At 35.2% G+C, this 27,261-nt stretch overlaps 2 protein-coding genes across 2 annotated transcripts in view; one reads left to right on the forward strand and one right to left on the reverse strand.

Moving 5' to 3' along the window:
* The window catches only part of inpp5l (inositol polyphosphate-5-phosphatase L), a 33,620-nt gene extending 19,410 nt beyond the window's left edge, over nucleotides 1-14,210 (forward strand). The window contains exons 5-16 of the mRNA XM_084087443.1: nucleotides 867-930; nucleotides 2,169-2,272; nucleotides 2,814-2,866; nucleotides 3,173-3,292; nucleotides 4,511-4,595; nucleotides 4,689-4,784; nucleotides 5,744-5,818; nucleotides 5,896-5,969; nucleotides 8,575-8,686; nucleotides 8,889-8,957; nucleotides 9,066-9,125; nucleotides 11,330-14,210. Of these exons, the coding sequence (XP_083943569.1) occupies nucleotides 867-930; nucleotides 2,169-2,272; nucleotides 2,814-2,866; nucleotides 3,173-3,292; nucleotides 4,511-4,595; nucleotides 4,689-4,784; nucleotides 5,744-5,818; nucleotides 5,896-5,969; nucleotides 8,575-8,686; nucleotides 8,889-8,957; nucleotides 9,066-9,107 (894 nt within the window). The 3' untranslated portion in view covers nucleotides 9,108-9,125; nucleotides 11,330-14,210. The remainder of the gene's footprint in view (nucleotides 1-866; nucleotides 931-2,168; nucleotides 2,273-2,813; nucleotides 2,867-3,172; nucleotides 3,293-4,510; nucleotides 4,596-4,688; nucleotides 4,785-5,743; nucleotides 5,819-5,895; nucleotides 5,970-8,574; nucleotides 8,687-8,888; nucleotides 8,958-9,065; nucleotides 9,126-11,329) is intronic.
* Nucleotides 14,211-16,870: 2,660 nt separating this feature from the next.
* On the reverse strand, nucleotides 16,871-19,680 carry nkx6.3 (NK6 homeobox 3). Its single transcript, XM_084086529.1, has 3 exons — nucleotides 19,199-19,680; nucleotides 17,998-18,167; nucleotides 16,871-17,254 (listed from the first exon to the last, which is right to left on the reverse strand). The coding sequence occupies exons 1-3, from the start codon at nucleotides 19,614-19,616 to the stop codon at nucleotides 17,024-17,026; spliced, it is 819 nt and encodes a 272-aa protein (XP_083942655.1). The 5' UTR covers nucleotides 19,617-19,680; the 3' UTR covers nucleotides 16,871-17,023.
* Nucleotides 19,681-27,261: the final 7,581 nt, after the last annotated feature.

A 27,261-nucleotide genomic window follows, 5' to 3' on the forward strand; every position in this document is an offset into this window, starting at 1 on the left:
GTCTCTCTTATAATATAGAATTCTCAACAGACAAACCCAAAAAAGGTTAATCCAGTCTGTGTCATTTCCCAGTCCAATTTCCCATCTCTCTCCCCAATCATTTCTGGTCCCTGCCGGAGCTGTTGTGCTTGAGTTGCACATGTGCCTGTTGTAATGTCCAGTCTCTCAAGACTGGTCATCTAGAAAGCACTATCATATTAAAAAAGTATAATTTCTCTCACAAGATTTCTTTCTTTCTCCTGGGATGGATATTCTGAAGAAAACCTGACTCTGTGTGTGTGTGTTTACGGTGTGGTGTGCTTCATGTCAAAACATCCCTCAAAGGCAGGTCATTTTTCTCTGCCATCCATGCGGCTCGTGTTGGGCCAACAGGAGGGCCCTGTGTTTAATCCCTGTGTGATTGTTTTAATTTTCTGTCCGTATTGATCTCTGCGGAGCTGGATTGATGTGCGCTCACCAGAGCAAGCAGCTAGTACATTAAATTCATTCAGCGTGCTGTCAGAAAACGCAGGGAGTGTGCGTGTGTGAGGTCTGTGAGTAGAGTATTGCATGGGCATATCTAGGTGTTTTTCGGGGTACCAAAACTATGGGCAAGTTTATGATTGGATAAGGAAATCGACTGTAACAGAGTCTTGAAACTCAGGGTTTAATGATTATGATGCGAGTACATCATCAACATCATCTAAAATCAAAGCAGCTCTTCAGACATTGGAGATCTCCACTAACCCCTTATTGTGCATGACTTTAAGCTGTCAGGTCATTAGCCCTGTATCCACTCGGGATATAATTAGGGCTTCGATTAGAAGATCACACGAAATAATGTATGATTGTTTGCTTGACTGATTTATTTATTTATTTGATTTTAGGCTCTGGGAAGCATGTATTTCATCCACAAGTCACTGAAAAATATCCAACAATATGACTTCAATGGTAAGAGTATTATTTCGATAAATGTACTATAAAGTATTTATACTACTATAAAATATTATGGTTGAATTTCACAAAACCTTTCAAGGTCAAGTCCTGGTCATATTACAAAATCCCGATCATCACGTTGGGGGTTATTTTGCAATAAGGACTTGCTGATTGTGCATCTTCCTGCTTATTACATGGCTTTTTGGCAAATAAATCAATAAATAAACAAAATATTTTAGCAGTTATGGAGTGGTCAGTTGGTCATACATTGTTACCTGTGGATGAGCTGCGATTTATTCAGAAATATTCGACAATTCAGCATTCAGGAGAGCTGTATAATAGGAAATTATATTTTTCTTTTTTAGGACCATTAAGATTTTTGCATTGTGACATTATTTTCATGACAATTAAGTACATCCCAAAAATGTTAATTGTTGTAATATAATATAAAGAACAAATATGGTATAACATAAAGAAAAAATATGTTTGTACTGGTATCTATATCTAAATTGTATCTATATGGTATGTATACATAATTTGAACTGGCTTTAATTTATGCTTATAAAAAAAACATTGTATTAACTGATTGAACTACAGTCATGAAAAACAAATGAGAATCAATCTCCATTGGAAAAAAACTTGAATGAATAAAGTGAAGTAAAATCAAAATACATTAAAAACATATTCAGGTGAATACATAGAATTCAGTTGAGGAACAGTGTTGCTTCTCAAAATGTTTTTTTCTATATTAAAGATTATAGATTATATTAAAATATTTCGTGGAAATTGTGTAATGAAGTGGGTTAAATGGTACAAGGATTTTCCCAATTCGTACAACAACAAAAAAAGTAAATTTGTGAAATTCACACAATCTTACTGGCCGAAACACAAGACATTTACTGCTATTAGCAGAGAGATGAATTTCCAACCAACACAACAGAAATAAATGTTCTCCTTTGACTCGTTTGGTTAGTGTCTCTGATAGAACAGGGTTTAACCTCATAAGCTTTTTTTCTCAAGCCTTCATCTGTTCTAGTCACAGCATCTCATGAATAAGCTCTCAAGAAGAGGACTAATAGAAGAGCCATTTAGATCAGTGGACCAATGAATTTGGTGCCCTATCAAATCAGTGTCTCATAGATCCTGCTCTCACAGGCTACAGCTTCACGACAACTCCAACATTAGTATATTGATTTTGCATTTGCATGTTTTTCTTACAATATGTCTTGTTTGTTTATTCCTCCTCCTTGTAGTGAAGGAGTTTAAAGCTGTCTCAGGTCATAACAAGTACGTGGGCTCCCTGGAAGGAGTGACTACCATGGAAAAAGAGAAATTCCCCAAGAACTTTTGGCCTGATGTAAGTGTGTGAAGTGTTTTTTTTACAATTGTTGGGAATTTCTCTTTGCTGTGTCACTTCTGTTTTGACTACATTTTTAGGGATGCACCAGGTTAATTTACTCACACTTAGACTGGTTAAATGCTCTTATATAGAGCATTTGTTACATAAACCTTGAAACACAAAGAAACTGGAATCAGAACAAACTATCAACGATTATTTCAAGAATTTATTAACATTTCATTAATTCATTAAACATATTCATGTCTGTAATATTGTGGAATATTTTTACTTATCTTCCCATCATGCTGTACAAATGGTCCAAATTATGTTATTTTTTTAGTTGATAATGAGGGGAAAATCATGCAGTAACAAGGTTGTATGCAAAATTCAAATGTTTGGTCATTTAAATTAAAGTTAAATAATAAACATGCAGTTATTACTAAAATATACTTTAATTTTTTCATTGACTTGATCATTGATTACTCGAACTCTGTCTATAAAATTATATGGATGCCTCCTTAATTTTATTATGCATATGTGTGTGTGCATTTCATTACAGTTCAAGTGGTCCAGAAAAGGCTACATGAGGACACGATGGATCATTCACAACCAGTATGTTTTCACTCACACTCTTCTTCACCTTTTGAGATGTCCCCCTTAATTTTCATTACAGTCTATTGTGTAAGTGTTTTTTGGGCTTCAGCTCAAAGAAAACACTTTGTGTTAGCTGTGTGTTAGTGGAATAGTGTGTCATCAGAAGCGCATTAATAGCAGACACATGGCAGCAGTATAATAGAGCAGTACAGGAACCTGAAGACTGAGTGATAAATGAACTCCATCCTATCAGCTAATGTCCCACATCAGTCACAGAGACCCCCATATATAATATATCTTGTGTTTATCTGTGTGTGTGTGCAGGGGTTTAGACCTGGTGAACGTTCACCTGTTTCACGACGCCTCCAACCTCATAGCCTGCAACGCTAGCCCATCAGTGTATTCCGCAAACCGCAAGAAAGCTCTCCGATATGTCATCAACAGGTTTGTGCTTCTGAATTATTTGTGGAAATACATTCAAGTAATACAAATGACAATGGATGCAAAGACAACATGAAATTAGAATTAAATAACATGCATTAGTGCACGTTATCCCTACATTCATTGAAGGGTTAGTTCACCCACAAATTTATCCCATATATTTATATAAAATATCCCATAATTTACTCACCGTCAAGCCATCCTAGGGGCATATGAGTTTCTTCTTTCAGCCAAACACAATTGGAGTTATATTAAAAAAATATCCTGGCTCTTCCCAGCTTTGTAAAAAGAGAGTGAATGGTACCCTAGATTTTGAATCCCAAAAAAGCATATTCATTCATCATAAAAGTAATCCATACGGCTCTAGGGGGTTTAAGGGGGTTAAAGGGATGGTTCGGAGTAATTTCAACCTAGGGTGACCTCGAGCCAAACACCCACCCAGAAGCCTTTTTTCCCTTGGTCGAACATTATTAAAGTTAGAGCTTATTTAGAGAAATCAGCCGAATGGCTTAGTGCAGGCGCTAATGGATCCAAGGATGTGTCTCGTAAATTACCCCACTAATAAAGCCCAGGATGGTACCAAACTTCTACAGTAGTACAAATAGGTTCTGTACTCATAAAACGAGGCATTGGAAAGTTTGTAAGTACATCAGGAGTTTATTTAAATAACACTTGCCTGACGGCTCATGCTACTGCTAACCCAGACGTCGAGGTCACTTCGGTGATTTGGGAAAAGCCCGTAAAAGTCCTTTGCAAAACTCACAAGTGTAAGGGGAAAGTGGAAAACTTTGAAAGTGGAAGGTGTTTGGCTCGAGGTCATAGTGCAAAGGACCCTAGGTTGAAATTACTCTGAACCATCACTTTAATAAAGACCTTCTGAATCGAAGCGATGCGTAATTGTAAGAAAAATATCCATATTTATAACTTCATATACTATAATCACTGGCTTCCGATAACGGCCATACGCGAGTCTAGTTCCGGCGGAAGAGTGACCTCTGACCTGACGTATAATAATATTTACCTATAATATAGTTCACTCATCATGATCAAATCAAAGCCTGAATAGAATCGAGTCCAGGTCAACATTATTTCCAGTTGAATTTTCTCCTACACACAGAAATGCATCAGTTAAATGCTGCGTTATGTTGCCTTTGAGCAGAAAAGACATTGAGTTGTAATGTGGTTTGTGGTCCATATCAAATTCTTTCTCTTGTCTTGCAGGATGGAAGATAACAGCTACAGTTCTCTTCCCTTCTTTCTGTTTGGGGATTTCAATTTCCGCCTTGACACACTCAGTCTAGTTCAGGTAAATCTGACTGATATATTCTACACACACACCAAAGAGACCATACACACATTCATTATATAACGATTAATATGTGTATTTGTTTGTGTTCAGAACCTCTCCATGTCGGCTGATATCCAGACGGTAAAAAAAGACAGTAGCAACGAGGTAGAAAAAATCATTTGTGAAGGGAAAGACAATGACCACCAGGTGATTATTTATTTTTAAAACTGTTTTGATGAAAAGAGATATTGAATTAGGTATATTATATGCTGATTTCTTAATCAAATTAACCACAAACATTTGCATATATCAATTATTTCTGAGAAAAGCCTACAAATTAAGATCCAATCATTCAGTAGACATTGCAAAAGTTAACCTGAGGTAAATTTACGGACTATTTACACATTCCATTAATTGTTGGTTTTTGTACATAAACAAAAACTTAGGAGTCAGTAAGATGTTTTTTTAATTCCAAGGACGCATTAAATCGAGCGAAATTGACAGAAATCCTCTGTAAAAATTTAAATGTCTTTTCGGTTTCAAATAAATGCTGACACAGATCAATTAAATAAGACACTTAAATTATTAAATTAAGCAAATTAATAATGGTCACATGTATGTGTATGTATGTATATATATATATATATATATATATATATATATATATATATCTAAAATCTGAATTCACCAATATGCAGAATTACAGAGCCACCACCAAATCTGCTGAGACACTTGCTTTCCTGAGGTTTTGTAAACATAGATGTTAAAGGCTCTGACTTAGCATCCAGGAGATGATTAATTTTTTCTTTTTGTGTGCGCTCAGACATATCCAGTACACTGTCCAGCCAGATTTATGGTTCTTGGACGGTTGATATTGACTTCTTGCCAGTCCTGAAAATGCGAGCTTGCATTTAGATCACTCCTGCAGACCTGTGCTTCATTTATTTATTTTTTATTTTTTTGTGCCAGCAAAGTTGGAGTTACTCTCCGTTCTTTGCTAGTTTTTTATGCCCTGCATTAACCTCTGTCCTTCTCTTTTCACCTTTGTCTTTACTCTTTGTCTTTCCTTGTGTTTATTTTTTCTTCACTCATTTTTTGTTCCTTTGCTTTCTTTTCAATACTTCATTCTTTTTTTTCTGTCCTTCTTTTTATCACTCCATCACTAGGTTCTCCTTCATATAGAGACCAAGTTATTTGCTTACTTGAACCAGGCCGTGTTCAGAGAAAACAACGGAAAAGAGGTTTGAACTTTGAAATTAGACATTGATTATAATTGAATCAAAAGAGTGCATCACTAGAAATGAGTTCTGTCTTTCAGCTGCTGAAGTATGATAAGGAGATCTCCGAGTTTCACGACGTCATCACAGAGGAGGATATCCGCTTTCCTCCCAGGTGAGCAACTTTAAAAAGTCTCGTTAAACACCCGAGAATGTAAAGTGCACAATATTAAATAGTGCACAATATTCCAACTGTAAAAATCAAAGTAATATCAGACTCTGGCCTTGCAGAAAAGAAACGTCTTTCAGAAGCAGAACAAAGTATATAATTTAAAATAATAATAATAATAATATTAGTTGTACTTTTCATGGACCAATCAAATCTGTATGGACACTGTAAAATCAGGTCCTACATCACATCATTTCCTGATTAATATTTTATCATTATTAATTTACAGAAATACATTACTTTTGAATACTATCTTTTATAAGTTTTTTTTCAACAAGGACACATTAAATTGATCAAAAGTGGCATTTATAATGTTAGAAAATATACAAATTTCTTATTCATCAATAACTTTCTTATTCATCAAATAATCCTGAAAAAAATAATGGTTTCCACAGAAATATTAAGCCTCACAACTGTTTTCAACATTGATAAAAATAAGTAATGTTTCCTGTGAACCAAATCACCATATTATAATAATTTCTGAAGGATCATGAGACACTGAAGACTGGTATTTTGGAAAGTTAGTTTAAAAAATATTGCGTTACAATATTGCGTTATTCCCTAAAAAAGTAACTAATTGCGTTACTTAGTTGCTTTTTATGGAAAATAATGCAGTACATTACTTTTTCTCGCCTGGGCTGGACTAAACAACAAACTGAACAAAAGTTCTATTTTTGGCAAATGCAAAGGCCCTTTCACACCAAATGTGAGATGACCCACGAGAAGAAAGTTCAACACTCTCACTTCAGCAAAAAGAAAAAAAAGAAAGAAACACAAATGTGTTGTTTAACTAAAGTCATGTTTGCTTATTTGTATGGTTGAATTCCATCGAAAGTCAACAGCAAAGACACTGGTTAATAAAGTGAGATTAAATACATAGGGCCCTATTTTAACGATCTGAAACGCAAGTGTCAAAGCGCAAAGCGCAAGTAACTTTGTGGGCGGGTCTTGGCGCTGTTGCTATTTTCCCAGCGGGATAAATGACTCTTGCGCCCGGCGCAAATCTAAAATGGGTTGGTCTGAAGTAGCTTCATTATTCATAGCTGTGGTTTGGGCGTAACGTGAAATAAACCAATCAGAGCGTCATCTCACATTCCCTTTAAGAGCAGACGCGCTTTGTTCTAAAGCGGATTCCTATTATAACGGCGGATTTGCCAGGCGCGCGCCAGGAGCGGTTCACATCCAAGGAGAGCAACGCTCTCGTCAGGGACGTTGGGGATGGAGAAACACACCCAAATTAACTTCGGTTAAAAAGGCGTATGATAATTTGGGTAAATGTGTAAGCTAGATGTATGCTTTTATAATAAATTGTCTATCTATCTATCTATCTATCTATCATAATAATGTATGATTTGCAAAAATGAAAACTGCTGCTTCTGTGAAGATGAGAGAATCAAAGTGTATTCGCGTTGTGCACACGCTACATTGATTATGGCCCAGCATGCGCCCTTAAAATAGTATATGAATAACATGCGCAACGCGCCACTGACTTTAAACTATTTTTTCCTGGTTAGTGGCGCAATTGTTTTCTAAACCTGCAAAATAGCATGAAGGAACGTTTGCGCCGGAACACGCCTCCTTTTTTGCGCTGAACCGCCCAGGGAGCGCAAGTTCATTCCCTAGTTTAGCGACGTGCTTCTGTGGAGGGAAAAGCGCGCTTTGCGCGGGTGCAAAATAGGAATGATACATGCGTCAGTGTACAAAGTCAATTGCGCTGGGTGCAAGATAGGGCCCATATAGTATATTATTCAACATTTTAATTATTGCAGGTTTGCTTAATGGTTTGCATTTCACTGTTTTTATTCATTTTGAGGAATGCTGAATCAGTGTTTGTGCAAGTGAGAAGAGTAAATGCATGTTCACATTAGCAGAACTACAGTACAATAACCATCATGTTCACACACAACGCCTCTGCACTTACTCCTGATTTCTCTCAACATGAGGACAGGAGGGCTGTCAGTCAATAAATGGGAAAACAAAGTAACTTTTGTTCCTTATTTGAAAAAGTAATTCAGATATTTTGGTGTAAATTTAAAAGTAATGCGTTACTTTACTCGTTACTTAGTAAAAGTAATCTGAATACGTAACTCATGTTACTTGTAATACATTACCCCCAACACTGCTGAAGACTGGTGTCATGGCTGCTAAAAATTCAGCTTTGACATTTCAGGAATTCATTCTTTTTTTTAATATATTAAAATAGATTTTTTTATTTTTTTTATTGTAATAATATTTCACAGTATTATAGTTTTGACTGTATTTTTGATCAAATGAATGGTCAGCATAAAAATAAATAAATAATCTTTCCAGACCCAAACCTTTGAACGGTAGTGTTTCATCATGATATTACAGTAGTTAAATATGCTATGGGTCAATTTTACCCATTCAAATTTCTGAAATACCGGTTAACTTATGATTTTTTTCTTGACATTTTGTGACTTTTTCTTAATGTGCCTGCAAAGTGAGGCGTTAAATAATGAATTGTAATTGCCAGTTCAAAACAGTGTAATGTTCATGTCTGAGTTCTGCTTGTATCGTTTTAATGTTTCAGTTACCCATACAGTGAAGACTACACTAAACCTACACAGTACATGAACACACGATGCCCGGCATGGTGTGACCGCATCCTAATGTCCCACAGCGCGGGAGACATCATTCACCGGGTAGGATTACATTTATAACGTTTATTGTGATTTTAATGAAGTTTTTTTCTTCTTCTTCTTTTCTTACATATTCTTTTACACCATAACTAAATATGTTCATCTGTATTACACATCCATGTGTTAAATCTGGTACCAAAGGATATGCAATATGCGTGTTTGAGATGAATGAACAGCGACTTGATTTATTGTTTGTTCTCTGCAGAGGGAAGATAGTGAGAGTGGTGTTGTTTATGACACACTGGGCTCCAACATCTGCATGGGAGACCACAAGGTGATCAGCTCTCTCAAACATCCCATCCAAATCAAAATGTTTCAACGAATGCTAATGGATGATTCAATCAATGACTATTTTATTGGTTATTTTTTATCTTTTCTCCAGCCTGTTTTCCTGTTTTTTCCACTGAAGACAATTGACCATTGACACTAGGAGAGTCAAAGGGTGAGGCATTTCATTTGTTTGTTTGTAGCTTGACCTGAAACAACAAAGTATAAAATCAGATTTTTTCCCAATATATTCTTATAATATGGACAATACGTTATACTGGTATAATGTAAAGAAATACAATAAAACTATATGGGCATTTAATTCAGTTCTATTTTTTATATATCATTTCTTGAATTACCTCAAATTGTAAAAATGTCACCAATAAAATTAACTTTATTTGTTATGTTGAAGATTAACTGCAGTGTGACACGAACTTCAACTAAAACTATCTTAAATTGCAAAGTTGTAATTTTTTAATAATTATGATGCATCTCATTTTATATTATGCATGTCTTTACTCATTGAGTAAATATGGAATGTTTGTACTTTTACACATATATTTGTCACACAAGTGAAATAACAAAGACAAAAAAGTGATTAAATTGGTTTTGACAGGGAACAAAAGCTACGATATTCCTAATTTAAATAATTCCAACCCAATGCATACGCAGAAAAAGGGGGGTGAGGCCTGGTTGAGTTGTGTTAGTAGTGTTTTGAACCTACCTAGTGGTAAGGGCGTGACATTTCTAAAACCCGTTCGAAGCAGTTGACCAATCACAACACACTGGTCCAATCAGAGCACATTGTGGTTTTTAGAAGGAGGGGCTTTATAGAAACCAGAACTAAACAGAGCGTTGCTGGCAGTCCGGGAAAAGAGGTGCTGCAACAATGTAAAATATATGAAAAAAAATTAATAATTTTGTACATTCAAACGGAAAAAGGGCATAACATCTTGATGTTGAAAAAAAGGTTTATGTCCATGTTATATGTCAACCACCCAAGTACACCTCTCCCATTTCCAGTTTGAGTCGCAGAATGTCCGTCAGTCCACTTAAGCGTTCTGTTCTGATCTTCCCCGAGGAGCCGTTAGCCGCCCCTCGGCCCTCATTTACTGTGACGCTGAGCCGAGATGATGGAAGACGGGTCCCGCTGCTCGTCTCCTGATCTATGTCTGTTGGATTCCCTGGCTCTCAAGCCTACGCAAGCAGTTCCACCGCTCTGGACCATAAACGCACCAGTGTTCATTAATTACAGATACACAGAACACAGATCTATCCTGCATTGTTGTCCCATATTGGCATTTTTAGGGCAGTGATTTTGTTTTGCTGCCAGTTTTATGTGTGTTCTATAGGTTACGCTTGTCTAGTCTTTAGATGGGTTTACTACTGAAGCTGGTCTGTCGTTTAATCTCCAAATACTTAAATTATGGACATTAGTATTCGTTAGTGCTTAAATTAAGGAATTGGGGTCTAAAGTGGATTCTACAGGTTTTTTTGTTTGTTTGTTTGTTTAATATTATGTACAAGACAATACAATGTACATTGTAAAACATTTCAGTCTGCGAAAAACGTTAAATGGCTGGAAACAAAGATGTTGATATAAAAAAGTTTGTACATTCAGTACAGTACTGTACAAAAGCAATGTCAATACCAAGAAATGCAAAACTCTGCACAAATTGTGATACCGTACAGACAGATTATAGAAGAGCAGGCAAAGCATGGCAAGTTTATTTACATAGCATATATGTATATACTTAATACTCATTGGTAATCCAAAGTGCTTTACATTGGTATAATAAGGAGAGAGAATAAAAAAATGCAAACATTATAAAAGGCCATTTTAAATTATTTAAGAACGAATGAATAAAAAAGATAAAAGAACGGTTTTATTTCAAATGGACAAAACTGAAATGGAATGAAATACAGTATCATAAAAAAATTAAAAAGACAAAATGACACATTCCCATTTAAAACGAACTTCTCAGCAATATTATACATTTCAATATACATTTTCTGTTTTATTCTTATACATTCATAAACCCATTTCAGTCCTTTAATTCTTTCTATTTGCACTGTTTACATTTTTTCTACAATTACTAAAAATAATAACAACACATTTCCACTAGATGAACAAAACCGTTGAATGGTTTTATCAAGATTTCGGGTTAAAATGATTTCATATATAATGGGAAGTGTATGTCTTAGGACAAGTAACTGGTCACATGCCATTTTTTAATCACCCTTTAAAAAAATATTTCATGTGAAATACCCATAAACCAAACAAATATTAATTTACAAAGTTGTCATGTGCAAGATTAATATGTTTTCATAAATAAGTTTTCCTTTCAAGTTGATTAACACTCCTTCTCTCTTTATCAGGACTTCCTGTGTTGTTGACGTGTTCCTAGAGGTTATTCTGTGGTCATCTCTTCCGATCATACAACAAGTACACACTCACTCTCACACACCGAGACAATGAGAAAACCCCTACAGGACCCCCTGAAATCTCCTGGCAAACTCAAGTGGGCACACAATGTAAAGGACAAGAACTGTTCATTTTCTGATTGGTTCTCTTAGTTTTACTTCCATCATAATGCACATTTAACAAAGACTTCAGGTATGTTCAGTCAGCGTGACTTCAGAAATTTCTGAACAAAGAAAAATAGGACAAAATCAAAAAAGGACCAAGAGAAAGAACACAAAGACTTCTCAAAGCTCTCAACTCCCGACTTTTCACAAACAACTAAGCTTAAGACTTTGCATAGAGTGGGTTATTACAACTCCATTCGTTTGCTTTTTACTCATTGTACGCGAGTGCAAGTACAAGTATGCTGAAAATAGCACACCGTATCCAAACGCGAGCTGCTGCGACACGCACAAGCTTTGTTTGCTGTTTCACTCCGGAATCTCTTTGCATTGGCGTTCATCATTTGTGTGCATGTGCGGCCTGACACTTTAGCTTTTACCTAGTTGCTTTTCAGTTCTTATGCATGTGTGAGTATGTTTTTGCATTTACACTCGCCTCAGCACTTATGGCGTGTTCTTCAGCTTCAGTCATTGTCTCTGCGGGGTTGTTAGTCAAGACTCTCGGATCAATAGAATATGTACAGGACACCAAGGGACAAGTTATAAAGCCATTAGCACTTGTGAATTATGGAAATCCCACCCAGAGTGCCCTGGCCTGGAAGCCCCCAGACTTTTAATTAGAGCACTAGTGCAATGTGGAATGCTAATGTGGAGCATAGCGTTCGCAGATCTGTTGGTCGTTTTATTTGCGTTGGATCTTGGGTATTTCGTATTGTTTAGTAAAGTTTAACCACTCTATAAAGGTTTTCATTGGTGTTGGTCCAGCGTTAAATGTGTTTAAAGCTAGTTTTAATTACCACGTTTCATATAGTAGGATTCTTTGTGGTAAATTACCTTATGCGTTGCTTTATGTAATGACTTAAAATTGTAAATACGTAGGGCTACGTAACTGTTATTGAATCACTTTGTTAGTCACTGATGCTCAGAAATGTATTAATAATCAAACCCGACAATATGCAAGATTTAAGTTGACACACTTTTACAGTAAAATATCCCTTTAAATGTCCTCAGCAACATGTTTCTCATTTCAAAACCCAAATCAAACAGATGATCTCTACAAGGGATTATATCCAGATATGATAGGGCCGTGATTTCTTAACCAAACCGGAATTTATTGATTAAATCAATATAATCTGAACACCCTCCACGCATAATTTACGCGTGAGGGTTAAATCGTACAGCCCACCTGTCAATAATGGACTTGTTGAAGTTGATTCATGGTATGGTCAACATAATTTACTGTTCTCTGGGGCATCGCTTCAAACCGTGGTTCAATAGGAGGCCACGGAGTCGCTGTAGGAACGGCATCGATGTCGTTTAGCATTTGAGATTTTACAGATAAACACAAACACTACAGTCTCTTGAGATTTATGTGCACTGTTATTAGCATGCTAAGTTACACGTGTATGTAGCCATTCATGTTTGCACTGGTTTTGGGGAAGTATTTTACTTAGCAGTGATGTGAGCATTCATAGTCCGTAATAAAAGGGATCTTTCTTTCATAGCAATTGTGAAATCAGTCACATTGCTTATTTTATGTTAACCTTTAAGTTATTTCTACTTTCTGTGACTCTGACTTTTCTTCTTCTTTAAAAAAAAAGAACTCCTGGGTGAACATATTTTGTTGATCCTGGAACAACATTTCTAACCATATCCCTACCCCTAAACCTAACCCTATATCCATAAGTTATCTCTAAAATCAGAGGGAAATAATCTGTGAATAACACTGATGTAGAAACACCTAACCATAGTTGCAAGCCTAAACTTGACATGAACTTGTCCCTCAAATCTTATTGGTTAGAATGTGGTTCCAGGATCAACAAAGATGTTGATCCAGGAACATTTTGTACTTGGTGAAATCAGGTTCTGCCATGGAGCCATCCTAGAAACATTGAAAAATATATTGTTATATAGTGTCTATCAAGAAAATGGGCAGTGGTATTGTGAAAAGTTTCAAATAAATGGTGACTGCTGGGCCAGGAGGAAACTTGTCGATAAGATCAGAACATTTGCCATTATGAAATTATAGATTATTCGGAGTAAACAAAGGGAAAGTTCACCCACAAACTTTAATTCTGTCATCGTTTACTCGCCCTCGAGTTGTTCTAAACTTGTATGTTTCTTTCTTCTGTTGAACACAAAAGCAGATATTGTATTTTTTTTCTCACACTGTGGAAGTCATTGGGGACCAGCAACTGTTTGGTTACCCACATTCTTCAAAATATCTTGTATGTTCAACAGAACAAAAAAACTAAACTCACACCGGTTTAGAACAACTTGAGGGTGAATAAACGATGACAGAATTTTTATTTTTGGGCAAACTATCCCTTTAAACAGTCATATTCATACCTAAAATCTGCAGGAGAAAAAACTTTATTGTGATTGAAGATGTACATGATGCTTGATAATGTGCCAAATATAGTTTTTTCCTTTTTTTCTCCATTTTATGATTTTTGACAGACCTTGTGTTGGGCAGATTGGTTGTAACAGACATGAGATGCAGTAAAACAGTAGCAGTGCATCTGGTGTACCTAATGTGCTGTCGAATGTTAGACTGGCCTGAAACGGTCTAAAGACCCTCTTACTGTACTTTACCTTCTGCAGCACCAATGAATGTTTTTCTCAAATATTTTTTGTCTTATTTCCTAATAAAATGTATATATTCATCAACTGATCAGTCGAATTGTGTGTGTGTTTTTTTTTAGCCTAATAGATACATATAACAGAATATTTAAATTGGGTAAATAAATAGATAGATAGAAAAATGTAAATTGCTATTGAATATATGAACACATACACTAATGTTCAAAAGTTTGGGGTCGGTAAGATTTTTTTGTGTTTTTGAATGAAGTCTCTAATGCTCACCGAGGCATTTATTTGTTAAAAGCTACTTAATTGAACCAAGTCCTAAACCTGGCTTAATCTAAGCCTTGTCTGTGAAACCAGGACAATAAATGTTTTTCTTTTCTTTTAGAAACAAAAAACAACCTTACTGACCTACTAGGGTCAGGAAAATTTAATGCGGGATTAGAATTGAGCCTTTTTTATTATTCAAAAACATTGATGATAATGAATCCAGCTGACTTGCTTCACTGCCTTGACTTCGTAGGCAGTGTTTGCGCGTGACAACTAAGTGAATATTTATTTACTACAATAGTAATTTCTCGCTAGAAATCAAAAGTGCGGAAAAGTAAATATACATTTACACACAAACTGACCACCAAATGCAATTTTCAGACGGCATTTTTATTTTTATCAAAGGCTGCGAAGGATACATCTAGGATACAAAAATCCATTAGATAGAGATAGAGACATGATCATTGTTTTCAGATGTGCCTTGTTAACTTCCTATGCTGCCTGCGGAGGCAGCATTGTTCAGCTTTCAGACGCAGCCGTTGAGTTTCTCCATATTTTAAATATTGCAACTGGTGCTAAAATTAGCACCACTGAGAAGATCCATTGATGCCTGTTTGGTCAATTGTTTCTTATTGACCCCATTCACATTAATTGATCAATCCAGAGTCATTATCATTATAAGACCCTTTAATTGAGGTGTGCAGTTAAGACTTCCATAACAAGCAGATGCCAAACAAGACACACACACACTCCCACCATCTGCTCTCTCATTTAGATTAAAGGATCTGAGATCTGACTAATGCTTCCCTGTAGACAACTGGTCTCAAAGGAGCCATTAGTTAAATGACATTCATCAAAATGACAATGACCACTTTATATCCAGTGCCTGCTGATTTGCTGTAGAATTATCAGAGTAAGTTTTACATTTATTGACAGTTCAAACAGCCTTTTTTCCCCAACAGGTTAAACTCAGGCATTAACTTAAAATGTAACTTAATATTCTCAAGATTTCATTCCTTTCATAATGTTCACTTATCTAGTATGCTGAAAAGTTTTGATTGACCTCTTTAAAATGTTAAAAGACTTTCAAAATAACAGGACAAACTCAACATTCAAAACAGCAATTTATTGTTACAATTAATAATTAATTTACAGATCATATACATTAGATTATATGCATTTTAGATGTTAAACGTTTGAGTGTTATTTATGGTTTCATTTATTTATTATTGGGGGGAATATCTATCTACCCTGTCTTCAAGAGTTTTTAAAAATCAATAAATAATAGTATCTCTACAGTGCTTGTATGGCATTATGGAAAACATGCTGTCTTATTACTAAACATCCCTGTCTGAACTTGACCTGATTTATGGACTGAGAGGGTTGCAGTTGCAGGTTAGTTCAACTTCACTGGCACAACATGAAATGCTTGTAACTTTTGGAAGGAAGGGAAGAATGTTCATCTACAGTGACGTAATGATATAAAGAGAGTGAGAATACAGGTCATTCGGTATTGATTTATGTATCTGATTGCATTTGACCATATCTCCTTGTTATCCCTGTTTCATGAGCATTTATAATGCTTTTTATCTCTGAATAAGTTTGAGCAATATTCAATACAGAATTCAAAGACAACTGGGTACACTGGTAAAGTGATCAGTTGACTTAACTTAAAAAAGTGAAGAAACCCATTGCCATAAAATTAAGTAGATAAGCTTCATGCGTAATTGAAAAAATTAAGTTATGGGAACTTGACATTTTTTCTTTCAAGCATGAAATTTAATTTTATGGCAACAGGTTTCCTCACTTTTTTTAAGTTAAGTCAACTGATCACTTTTTACAGTGTAACGCTTTCTTTGAAGCTTTTATAATGCAACATAAATGTATTCTCAATGCCTTAAAATTGATTCCTAAGGCCTTGTAAATTTTGTCAATTGTATGTTCTCGTAAATAATTGTCATCAGTTACAATAGCCTATAATAAATTATAACGGTTTATTCATGGCTATATATTTAGAAAATACATTGTATTATAACACAATAATCAATAACAATGGTATGTATAACATGTTATAATGCATAATCAAATGAATAGCCATGAATAGTTCAATATTAAAATTATTAAAATAATTTGTTATGCAGAGTATTAGGCCTAGCTGTCACGCAAGAAAGATCAATATCCCAATAACTATAGCCTAATCTTTTTATTAAAAATTCTAGTCCACAAATGTGTTTTTTTCCGTTACAATACGTTTATACAGTGAATTAATTAGGTTACACACTGCCCAAAACATTTAGTCTTCTTTTACATTTTATTTTGCCATTTCTTTAATAGTTTTATAGGCCTATATCATAATTGTTTTACTGTTTAAATTGTACCGCTGAAAAGCTGTTTAATAGCAGTTAAATCCATTTTGATCACCCCATATGGTTTCTGTTTCTTTTTTTTTTTCCTTGGCAAAACAAATGGTGGTAATTTTCATAGAAAGTGTTACCAAGAACGGTTAGCCTATATATTACTGTGTATTCGTATAATTTGAGACCCCTTGTGTTTTTTTAGAGTGTATGAATATGCGTGTTTGTTTGTATGTTGGTGTAATGGTACAGCGGCCTGTTGAACGCGCGTTCGCCTTCAGAGGTGATGCGGTCCCAGGCGAAGTACTGAGAAAGCTCTGCGGTGTTTTCGCAGCAGCTGTCGGATCTTCTCGTCGTCCGTGTCGGGGTCCAGCGGTTTGTTGTACTCCTCGTCCTCCACCTCGTTCTCTGAGCCGTCTCCTCCACTCTCCACCCGCGAGGCCTGTGTAGAGCTGGGCTCCGTCGCGCTCTTCTTCCGCCATTTAGTGCGCCGGTTCTGGAACCACACCTGAGAGGAATCGCATTATCGTGTCAGCTTCACGCAGGTGCTGTTAAAACTCGTTACAAATAAATAAACTCTCACAACAAACATTTGAGAATGTCAGATAGACAGAACCTACTTAGCTGTTTGCTTGTCAACAACTTTACCAACTTTAATCCACAACCAATTTGGAGTAGCCTAGGCTATTTTTTATTGAATAACGCAGGACTATTAGCCTAAACTATTATTGTGGGTTTAACTTAAAAAACAAAAACAAAAAAAACAAGTAACCTGGTTGTTTATTGAAATTACAAATGTGTAGCCTAAAATGAAGGAGATTGGTTTAATCAACAGAAACTCAAAATATGTTATCTGAACCACATTAAAGGGATAGTTCACCCAAAAATGAAAAAATATCTGTCATCATTTACTCACCCTCATGTTGTTCCAAACCTGTATGAGTTTCTCTCTTCTGCTGAACACAAAAGAAGATATTTTGAAGAATGCCGGTCACCACTGACTGTATGTTTTTAAGTCAATGGCTACCATCAACTGTTTGATTGCCAACATTCTTTAAATGATATTATTTTGTGTTCAACAGAAGAAACAGACTCATACAGGTTTGGAACAACATGAGGGTGAGTAAATGATGACAGATTTTTTGGGGTGAACTATCCCTTTAATTATCGAAGTTGATTTGACAAAAGAAACAAAGTTGTGATAACAAATCATGAAAATATTTTTTACAGTGTTGTACTATGTAATCTTACTTTAACTTGTGACTCAGTCATGCCTAGTGAGTATGCCAGTCTGGCTCTCTCTGGTCCTGCCAGGTACTTGGTCTGCTCGAAGGTTTTCTCCAGAGCGAAGATCTGGTGCCCGCTGAAAGTGGGTCTTGTGTGCTTCTTTTTCCCCGCCGTCTCAGTGTGATGCCCACCGTCTACAGAGAAAACACAAGATTGTGTATCCCAACTAAATCTGCATGTGCTGACTTAATTTTTCTTTTATTTAACCTCGTGACTTCAAAGCAGGAATCGGTGAAATGAAAACAATTTTACATTTACAATTTTTTATTTTATGTTAGAAACATTCATAGTTAGCCTACATGTGAAACTTAAGAGATCTCGGAATGAATAGAATAACCTAATAAAAAAAGAAAAGAAACATCTGGTATTATAGAAGACGCTTTATATTTTATAGACAACAAATGTCTATGAAAATGTCAAATGTTTGATAGAATTATGTTATAATGTTTATTATATTGTACAAATACTTATTTTAATGTAATATTTATATAATAATAACTTGATATTTTATATTTCAGTAATTTTTTTACATTTCCACTTAAAGATTAAAATAATGAACTGTTTAAAATGATTGGCCTACAGTTATTTAAAGTAAACAATTATTCTTTATATCTTGTTTACTGAAAAAAGTCATTTGAAATATTTTCCACAACCTTTCATTTAAATTTAATTTACATCATACAGTCAATATTATAAACACGGATAATATCACGCTGATTTGTTAAATCTTGTAACTTTTCACTTGAATCTTAAAATAATGAACTGTTTAATAAGTTTGAATATTTTTCATTAAAAACATTTTTTTTAATCTTGTTTACTGAAAAAAGTCATTTCAAATATTGTCCACAACCTTTCATTTAAATATAATTTACATCATATACAGTAGTCAATTTTATATACACTGATAATATCACACTGATTTGTTACATTTCCACTGAAACTGAAACTTAAACTTAAAAATTATAAATATTAAATAATATCGCACTAACTGGACTCACATTTAACCTGAGTCCTTAAATACAGTCTAATTGGGATTTTTCTTTAATCTTCTGTATGATATCCAAACAATTTACAAAACTGTACTAAATAGTAAATAAGGTAAATTAGTATTAGTAAATGTCACATTGTTGGTCTGACATCACACATACTCTTTTAAATGACTCACTGTTGGCACACTGCTGTCTCGCTCCTCTCCACTCGTACCCTCCATCCACCCAGCAGCTGCTGCCTTTGCCCTTCATACCCGAACACTCAACGCCGGCTTTAGGGAAAGCGCTCAGTCCCGATGGGGCGTAATCCCGATTATAATACACCCCTGGATTGGGCACAGCTGTCCCAAAGCCACCCATGGTGGGGTACCCGGACAATAGCGCGGGGGTTCCCGGGCCGCCCATCAAGGATCGACTCAGGATGTCACTGATGCCATGCGGAGTGCCAGCCTGGAGCTGAGCGTTGATATTGGCAGGGCTGAGCTTGTAGAAGGAGTTGGGAATGGAGTACTGGCACACCGGGGCCTTGATGTCTGAGGGGAACTGGTTCAAGCTGTTGTTGAAGAGGAAAGACCCTGAAATATTGGACTCCATGGAAACTAGTGTGCGCTCTTCTTCTGTTTCCAATGATGAGGATGAGGATGATGATTACCTAGGTCCTGACATCCAGTACTCCGAAGGGTCTAGTCCAGTTCTAATCTGAGTTCTGATTTAATAATCTGGAGTATTTCCAGCGCTCAGTGTGGTCCTCACATCACACCAGGTTCAAAATGTCTGAAAGGTCAGGTAAGAGTCTGTTTTTATTTCCTCTTCTCAACTCTTTTAACTAGTCCATAATGGATGCTGGAACTCCAAAGTGAACACCCAGCGCCACTCTCAGTTGCACAGACAAATGTCCCACTGGCTCTCTGGTTGCAGGTCATAAATAAGATGTACCTTACACAGTCCAACATAATGATGGACAGAATTAGAATGCCCTGTCTTGATTGGTTAAGCGCTCAACGTGCCTGATCTCTTCATTGGTCTGTTTTCGCAGTGGGACAGCCTTTGATTGGTTGTCAACAGATTAATAGTTTTTTAAAAAGTCTGGGTGAGAATAAGTAGCTTTTTAATGGGGCGTCTGCCGTGGCTGTGGAGGAGCAGCTTGGAAGCGTAACACAAGGAAATGGGATTTTTGTCATCTTCAATGGTCATTGGGAATATATTTGACATAGTCATTTTCTTCATAATGATTGTGGCATTGTGGAAGATGAATAAGATGTTTGGTGACTATGTGACAGATTTTTTTTTTCTTACTAATATCAGCTGCAAAATCTTCCCCTCTCTGCTTGCGTAATTCCTCAAAATATATGCATTTGCATCTAAATTGTATTTCTGGGATTGTAGAGCAATTTGCAATTTTAATCAAAAGTATCAAAGTACTTTTGATTCATATGTAGTCATCAAATGGAAAAAGTCAAATGTTTAATGTGTTTATTCAAAGATGTAATGCAATTGCAAGATGCAATTGTTTAAATGTAACAAGTGCACAAAGGTATAAATAACAAAAACAAAATGATGTTATATAATGAAATAAGTGTAAAGAATCTACAGCAACATACACCCATTTTCTGAGAGCAAAAGTTAAATCGTCAGTCTGACCTTTAACTAGGCATTGTCCTTGACTTTCTGGTCTTAGACTGTTTGATATTCTGTCCAGCTCAAGAAGGGCTTTACAATTACAGTTTGTACTGAGATATTGATTGTGTAAGTTCATGCATAAATTCTTAAATTTCTTGACACAAGCATTCACAAGTGGTGTAGTGTCAGTGGCAGTTTTTGAGGTATAAAAAAGGTGTGTGAGTGTATATAATAAATCTATATATATATATATATATATATATATATATATATATATATATACCTTAGATATAATAACAATAATTAAAGAAAATAAAGAAAGAAAAGAATAGCAAGAATGGAAATAAGAAAGGAGAAAGAAAGAAAGAAAGAAAGAAAGAAAGAAAGAAAGAAAGAAAGAAAGAAAGAAAGAAAGAAAGAAAGAAAGAAATGAAATAAGGAAGGAGGAAGGAAGAAAGAATGGAAATAAGGAAGGAGAAAGAAAGAAAGAAGAAAGGAAGAAAGAAACAAAGAAAGGAAGGAGAAAGAAAGGAAGGAAGGAACATAAGGAAGGAGAAAGAAAGGAAATAAGGAAGGAGAAAGAAAATAAGGAAGGAAAAAATAAAGGCAATAAGGAAGGAAGAAATAATGGAAATAAGGAGAGAGAAAGGAAGGAAGAAAAATAAGGAAGGAAGAAAGAAACAAAGGAAATAAGGAAGAAAGAAAGAAAATAAGGAAGGAAAAAATAAAGGCAATAAGGAAGGAAGAAATAATGGAAATAAGGAGAGAGAAAGGAAGGAAGAAAAATAAGGAAGGAAGAAGAAAGAGGAAATAAGGAAGAAAGAATGGAAATATGGAAGGAAGAAAGAATGGAAATAAGGACGAAAGGAAAAAGAGAAAATAAGGAAGGAGAAAGAAAGAAAGAAAGAAAGAAAGAAAGAAAGAAAGAAAAAGGAAGGAAGAAATAAAGAAAATAAGGAAGGAAGACAGAAACAAAGAAAGGACATAAGGAAGGAAGGAGAAAGAAAGAAAATAAGGAAGGAAAAAATAAAGAAAGGCAATAAGGAAGGAAGAAATAATGGAAATAAGTAAGGAAGAAGAAAAAAAGAAAGGGAATAAGGAAGAAAGAATGGAAATAAGGAAGGAAAAAGAAAAAATAAGGAAGAAAGAGAAAATAAGGAAGAAAGAAAATTAAAAAGGAAGGAAGAAAGGAAATAAGGAAGGGAGAAAGAAAGAAAGGAAATAAGGAAGAAAGAAAGAAAATAAGGGAGGAAGAAAGAAAAAAGGGAGGAAGAAAGAAAGAAAATAAGAAACAAAGAAAGGACATAAGTAGAGTTGGGGTACTCGAACTCGGACTCGGACTCGAGTCCGGACTCGAGTCCAATTTTGAATGAACTCGGACTTGTCACGCACTCGGATGAATTTGTACTCGGACTTGACACGGACTCGGACATTTTAGACTCGGAAAATTTGCCGAGTACAGTCGAGTCCGGGCACTGGAGGACACAATTTTATTCAAAAACGAAACGAAACGAAACTGCTTACATTGTGTTGTGTCAGTGTTGAGCATTGTAGCCAATCACAGATATGTATATTAAGCGCATGAACACAGTGGCCAATCAGAGGCGTTTTGAGTCACCATGCGGAGAAGTCGCTCAAAACGTATGTTCAGAATCAGCGCGAGTTTTATCCTTTCGCAAATCTCCTCATAAACAAAAAAGTCTTGACGCGATATAAATAAGAGATTCGCTGTGCAGTGCGGACAACTTCAGTGTTTATGACGAGAGTTTCAGTGAGAGTGCAGAACGTAAGTGAAAGAAGTAAGTGATGGCTTAAAGTGAGCGCTATTGACAATCTAAATAATATATTTTTTTCATACTTCTAGAGGACCAGTGGTTACGTTCACGCTGTAAATTAAAAAGAGTGATAACTGCATTTAAATGTGGGAGAGAATCTGCAGAATTTTAGTCCTGTGAGTCATGAAATTGCGATGATTGACACAGTAACCATAGCAACATGAGAACGCGATAACCAAAGCAACATTTTGGCGTCTAATAATGTTATGATTTTTGTTACATTGATTTAGCCTACACTTTAGTCATAAGTTTACATACACCTTGCAGAATCTCCAAAATGTAATATTTATTTATTTTTTAATGAGGATGATCATAAAAACATTGTTTCTATTTATTACTGTCCTGAAAAATCTTTTTCACATAATGGATGTTTAATAGCCTAGTCCACAAGAAAAAATGCAAACACAAAATACAAGACAAATTACATAGGCTTGATTTTAATATTGTGTTTCATTACCTGATATATATATTTTTTTTAATGGTTGTTCATGAGGAAAAATCCTCCAGCTCCTGCACATTCTTTGCTTTTCCAGCATCTTCTGCATATTTGACTCCTTACTAGCAGTGACCATGATTGTGAGATCCATCTTGTCACACTGAAGACAACTGATGGACTCATACACAACTATTACAAACCCTGCAAACATTTAGTGATGCTCAAGAAGGAAGCAACCATTAGGAGCCAGGGGGTGTACATTTTTGAACTGGATCATTGGTGTAAATTGCTCTTATTTTATTTAAAAATTCATTAATTAATTTAGTCCTGCCATTTAGAGGCTAAATAAGATATTAGCATGTAAAACAAAATAAGATAATCAAAATAAATAAAAATAAAAAAATCAACGTCATCTTGCTCAAAAGTTTACTCCTGGCTCTTAATGCATCGTGTTATATTCTTGAGCATTACCTTGCAGAATCTGAAAGATGTACGATAGGTAAACGTATGACTGTAACTATACATTGGAATCATTTTGTAAGGTTTAACATATTAATTTAAGAGCTCAGTGTTGAGACCTTTCACTGGAATTTGATTGACATGCGATCTGACCAATCATAATGCAGATACCTGCCATTTTTGTCCGACAAACAAACCAAACCAGATAGTAGATTAAAGTCATTGGACTTGAACTTGAAAAATGTTGTGTATTGAATTCTTTTTGCAGTTCTGATGTTCATTCATGTTTAATTCGTGCTATAACTAGAAGATATTATCAGTTCATGTGCTGCTTGAGTTGAGGCCTATATTAAAGCACCACAAAACGGTGTGTATTGTTTTAATTTCATAAAAATTACAAAATTTGAAAGCTAAGACTTTATTTCATACCAGAAGTATCCTTGTCTTGTCTGTTGGCGCATTGTCAGGTCCTCTTTGCTCTGCAATATATATTTCACTGTGTGAGAACATGTGGAGTGAGAGCGGAATGGCTTGTCGGACGTAGCGACAGTAAGAGGGGCAGGTCTTTGTGAAAGGTCAATTTAAAACTATTTAAGTCTTTGTGGACTCGGCCGGACTCGACTTGGACTCGGATGTTAAGGACTCGGACTCAAGTGCGACTCGGCACTCTTTGGACTCGGACTTGGACTCGGACTCGATTGTTAAGGACTTGGACTCGACTCGGACTCGACAATGTTGGACTCGGACCCAACACTAGACATAAGAAAGGACATAAGAAAGGACATAAGGAAGGAAGAAAGAAAGAAAGAAAGAAAGAAAGAAAGAAAGAAAGAAAGAGAAAATAAGGAAGGAAAAAATAAAGAAAGGCAATAAGGAAGGAAGAAAAATGTAAATAAGTAAGGAAGAAGAAAGAAAGAATGGAAATAAGGAAGGTAGAAAGAATGGAAATAAGGACGAAAGGAAATAAGGAAGGAAAAAGAAAGAAAATAAGGAAGAAAGAAAATTAGGAAGGAAGGAAGAAAGGAAAGAAAGAAAGAAAGAAAGAAAAAGAAAGAACTCACCAATGCTTTATGCTCACAGTTTGGTCACCATATTTTATTTTATTTTTCATTTTATTTTTTTATGCAGGGATTCCCAGACATTTATTAAATAACCTCTTCCTCTGACGTTTAGGTTTTATAATGAAAAATTCCCTCTCTGTATTTAATTGTGTGAGCTGCTTTAACTTGTTTTCCTCTGTAGAGGGCGATAGATGTCAGACATCAACAATCTCCACATAGAGACCTTTGACAATCCCTCAGTCAGTGCATGAAGACAAGAGGAACACACACTAGTGCTGGAAGCATTTAATCAACCAGTCAGTACATTTATAAAGTAATGTGTCCTCATACCAACACAGCCGATATGTGCATACGTACATTAATACTGTTCTGTTTCATCACTGGAAAATACAATATATAAAGCTGAGTAGCTGACTCTAGCACAGAATTGTCAATGCTTTAAAAACAACTGGCAATCTGTTATGTGATCAGTGGGAGAATTAAGCTGATAAACTTGTCTCAACTTGAACTTGGCTTTGTATTAAGACATTTAGTACAAAGAGATTTAATAGAAAACTTTAGTTAATGCACTGAGAACTGACATGAACAAACAATGGACGACTGTATTTTATTAACTAACTTTAACAAAGATTAATAAATACTGTAACAAATGTATTGCTCATTGTTAGTTAATTCATCAACTAATGTTTACAAATGAGACCTCATAGTAAAGTGTTTTCATTATAAGTTGTATTATATTAACTTAAGAGAAAAGGGATGTTTTTGGACAAACAATTACATGGAATTTTTGTTTACACGTGACACTATCTTGTTTCATCTGATCAGGGCTTCTTCATCTGTTCATCTCGGCTCTCTAAGGGTATTTATATTTTATTTATATTTTTTTCAACACACACTACCAAATGTTTGCAGAAAGCTCTTGTAAGTTCTTCATAACTGGAAGTAACATGCCTGTAAAATCTGGACTTGCACAATGTGTGAAAATATCCATTATTCTCCAGAATGGATTGAAATAAATACAGTATGTTAAACAGAGCTGATAATTATACACTTTTTGACTGATATCATTGGCAGATTGTGGATGTGCAGTTTTCTGCAGCCAGTCACTGCGACAAGTGACTTCTGCATACTGCGCAATACTGCAACAACAACAAGATGTTAAAGATTGTGACGGATAAACTCGACACATCCGTCAAGGTCAGACGCTCACTGCACATGTAGTTGTAGTGGGTCAAATGTAGTAGGTCGTCTGTGTATTCATGTGTATTGAAGGGTCAAATCTGAAATCTCCTAAATTACCGCAATTATTTATTCATTATAAATAAACTCCTGAAGTCATATGCTGCGTTTACAGATCTCTAACCCTCATGTCAGGCGGGTTTCATCATTATTTACTTGTTATGTTTCCGCGTGTTTTTACAAACCACTGCATTGCTTCACAGAATGATGAGGTGTGAAAGATATGATGTGATTAAAATGAAAACATTCTACAGAACTGGACAATTCTACTAAACATGGTTTAGTTTCACATTTCAGATTTTATTTTATTTATGAATTATTTGATTTGAGTTTTCATTGTTTCTATTTTCATTATTGTTTCTGGCGGTTTATATCATTGTGTTAAAAACCAAACCCGTGCCAAAACAAACAGATATTTTTAGAAGTCATTGTGTGGTCAGGAGTCATACTTTTGCTTTCGTTATGACGTAATATGTTTATGCAGAAAAGGAAAGTGGGATGGTTCCGATCCCTGGATTTTCCAGGTTTTGATTTCAGAGAAATGTCCTGCTGTAAAAGGTTTCACCTCAATCAATAATTGATTTTACATGAATATTTAAACCCATCTGAACTATTTACTGTATGATACATGAATATAATTAGGTAAGTCATACTAAAAAACAAAACAAAAATTACATTAAAATTACATGCAGGGCCCTCCTTATACTTTGGCGATTTCAAATAATGTGAAATCCCTGCATTAACCTCAGCATCAGATTCATATTTCTTGTTTGAAACCCTAAACATAATTAAGAATAATACAGTGTGTTAGGTGTTTGTTTTCTTAAAAACCTGTCATGAAACTATTCGCCACGTCTTGTTTCACCAGTATTTCAATCAGCCAAATGACAACTTAAACTTTCTAATGTATTCAAAACAGAAATAAACTCACTGATCAAGATTGTTCTCTGGATTTTTCTTATTCACCAAAGAACTCATCTGAAATATTTGTGATTCCATTTGTGAAAGTTTAAACTGTAACACTTTACAATAAGGTTCCATTTGTTAATATTAGTTAACTACATTAGTTAACATGAACTAACAATGAAAAATACTGGTAAATGATTTATTAATCTTAGTTAGTGTTCATTTCAACAGTTACTAATACATTATTAAATCAAAAGTTGTCTCTGTGAATATTATTTAATTGACCTGGGCTAATGTTGACCTAGCCTACTGTTACAAACATATTGCTTATTGTTAGCTTAGCTAATGCATTAAATTGATGAGAAATAATTCTCATCTATGCCATTGTTTAAATGACATGAGTACATTGTGATCTCAACATGTTTTTATGAGATTCACCTTTCAGCTCCACCTAATTTCTCAAACATTTCTAAGTAAATTAAACATACAAAATGACATACTTTATTTGAATCAGGAGTTGCCTAACAACTAAATTAAAAAGAAATCTTGTGATTACAATGTAATTACAAAACCAAATTACAAACGGTAAGCCAGTAATTTCCCTCACTGTGCCTCACCTGCATGTACTGTAAGCCCGTCCCCTTCTTCTTTTCTTTTCTTTTCTTTTCTTCATTCAGCCAGTG

The sequence above is a fragment of the Abramis brama genome, assembly GCF_963993115.1.
Source record: "Abramis brama genome assembly, chromosome: 16".
Lineage (NCBI taxonomy): Eukaryota > Metazoa > Chordata > Actinopteri > Cypriniformes > Leuciscidae > Abramis > Abramis brama.

What these genes read in the sequence shown, in the direction of transcription:
- nkx6.3 (XM_084086529.1), bottom strand. Translation starts at nt 19,616, where the DNA reads ATGGAGTCCAATATTTCAGGGTCTTTCCTCTTCAACAACAGCTTGAAC. An exon ending in GAGACAGCAGTGTGCCAACA is followed by an intron (nt 18,168 to 19,198) that starts GTGAGTCATTTA and finishes TTTTCTCTGTAG; the next exon opens with ACGGTGGGCATCACACTGAG. An exon ending in TGACTGAGTCACAAGTTAAA is followed by an intron (nt 17,255 to 17,997) that starts GTAAGATTACAT and finishes GATTCCTCTCAG; the next exon opens with GTGTGGTTCCAGAACCGGCG.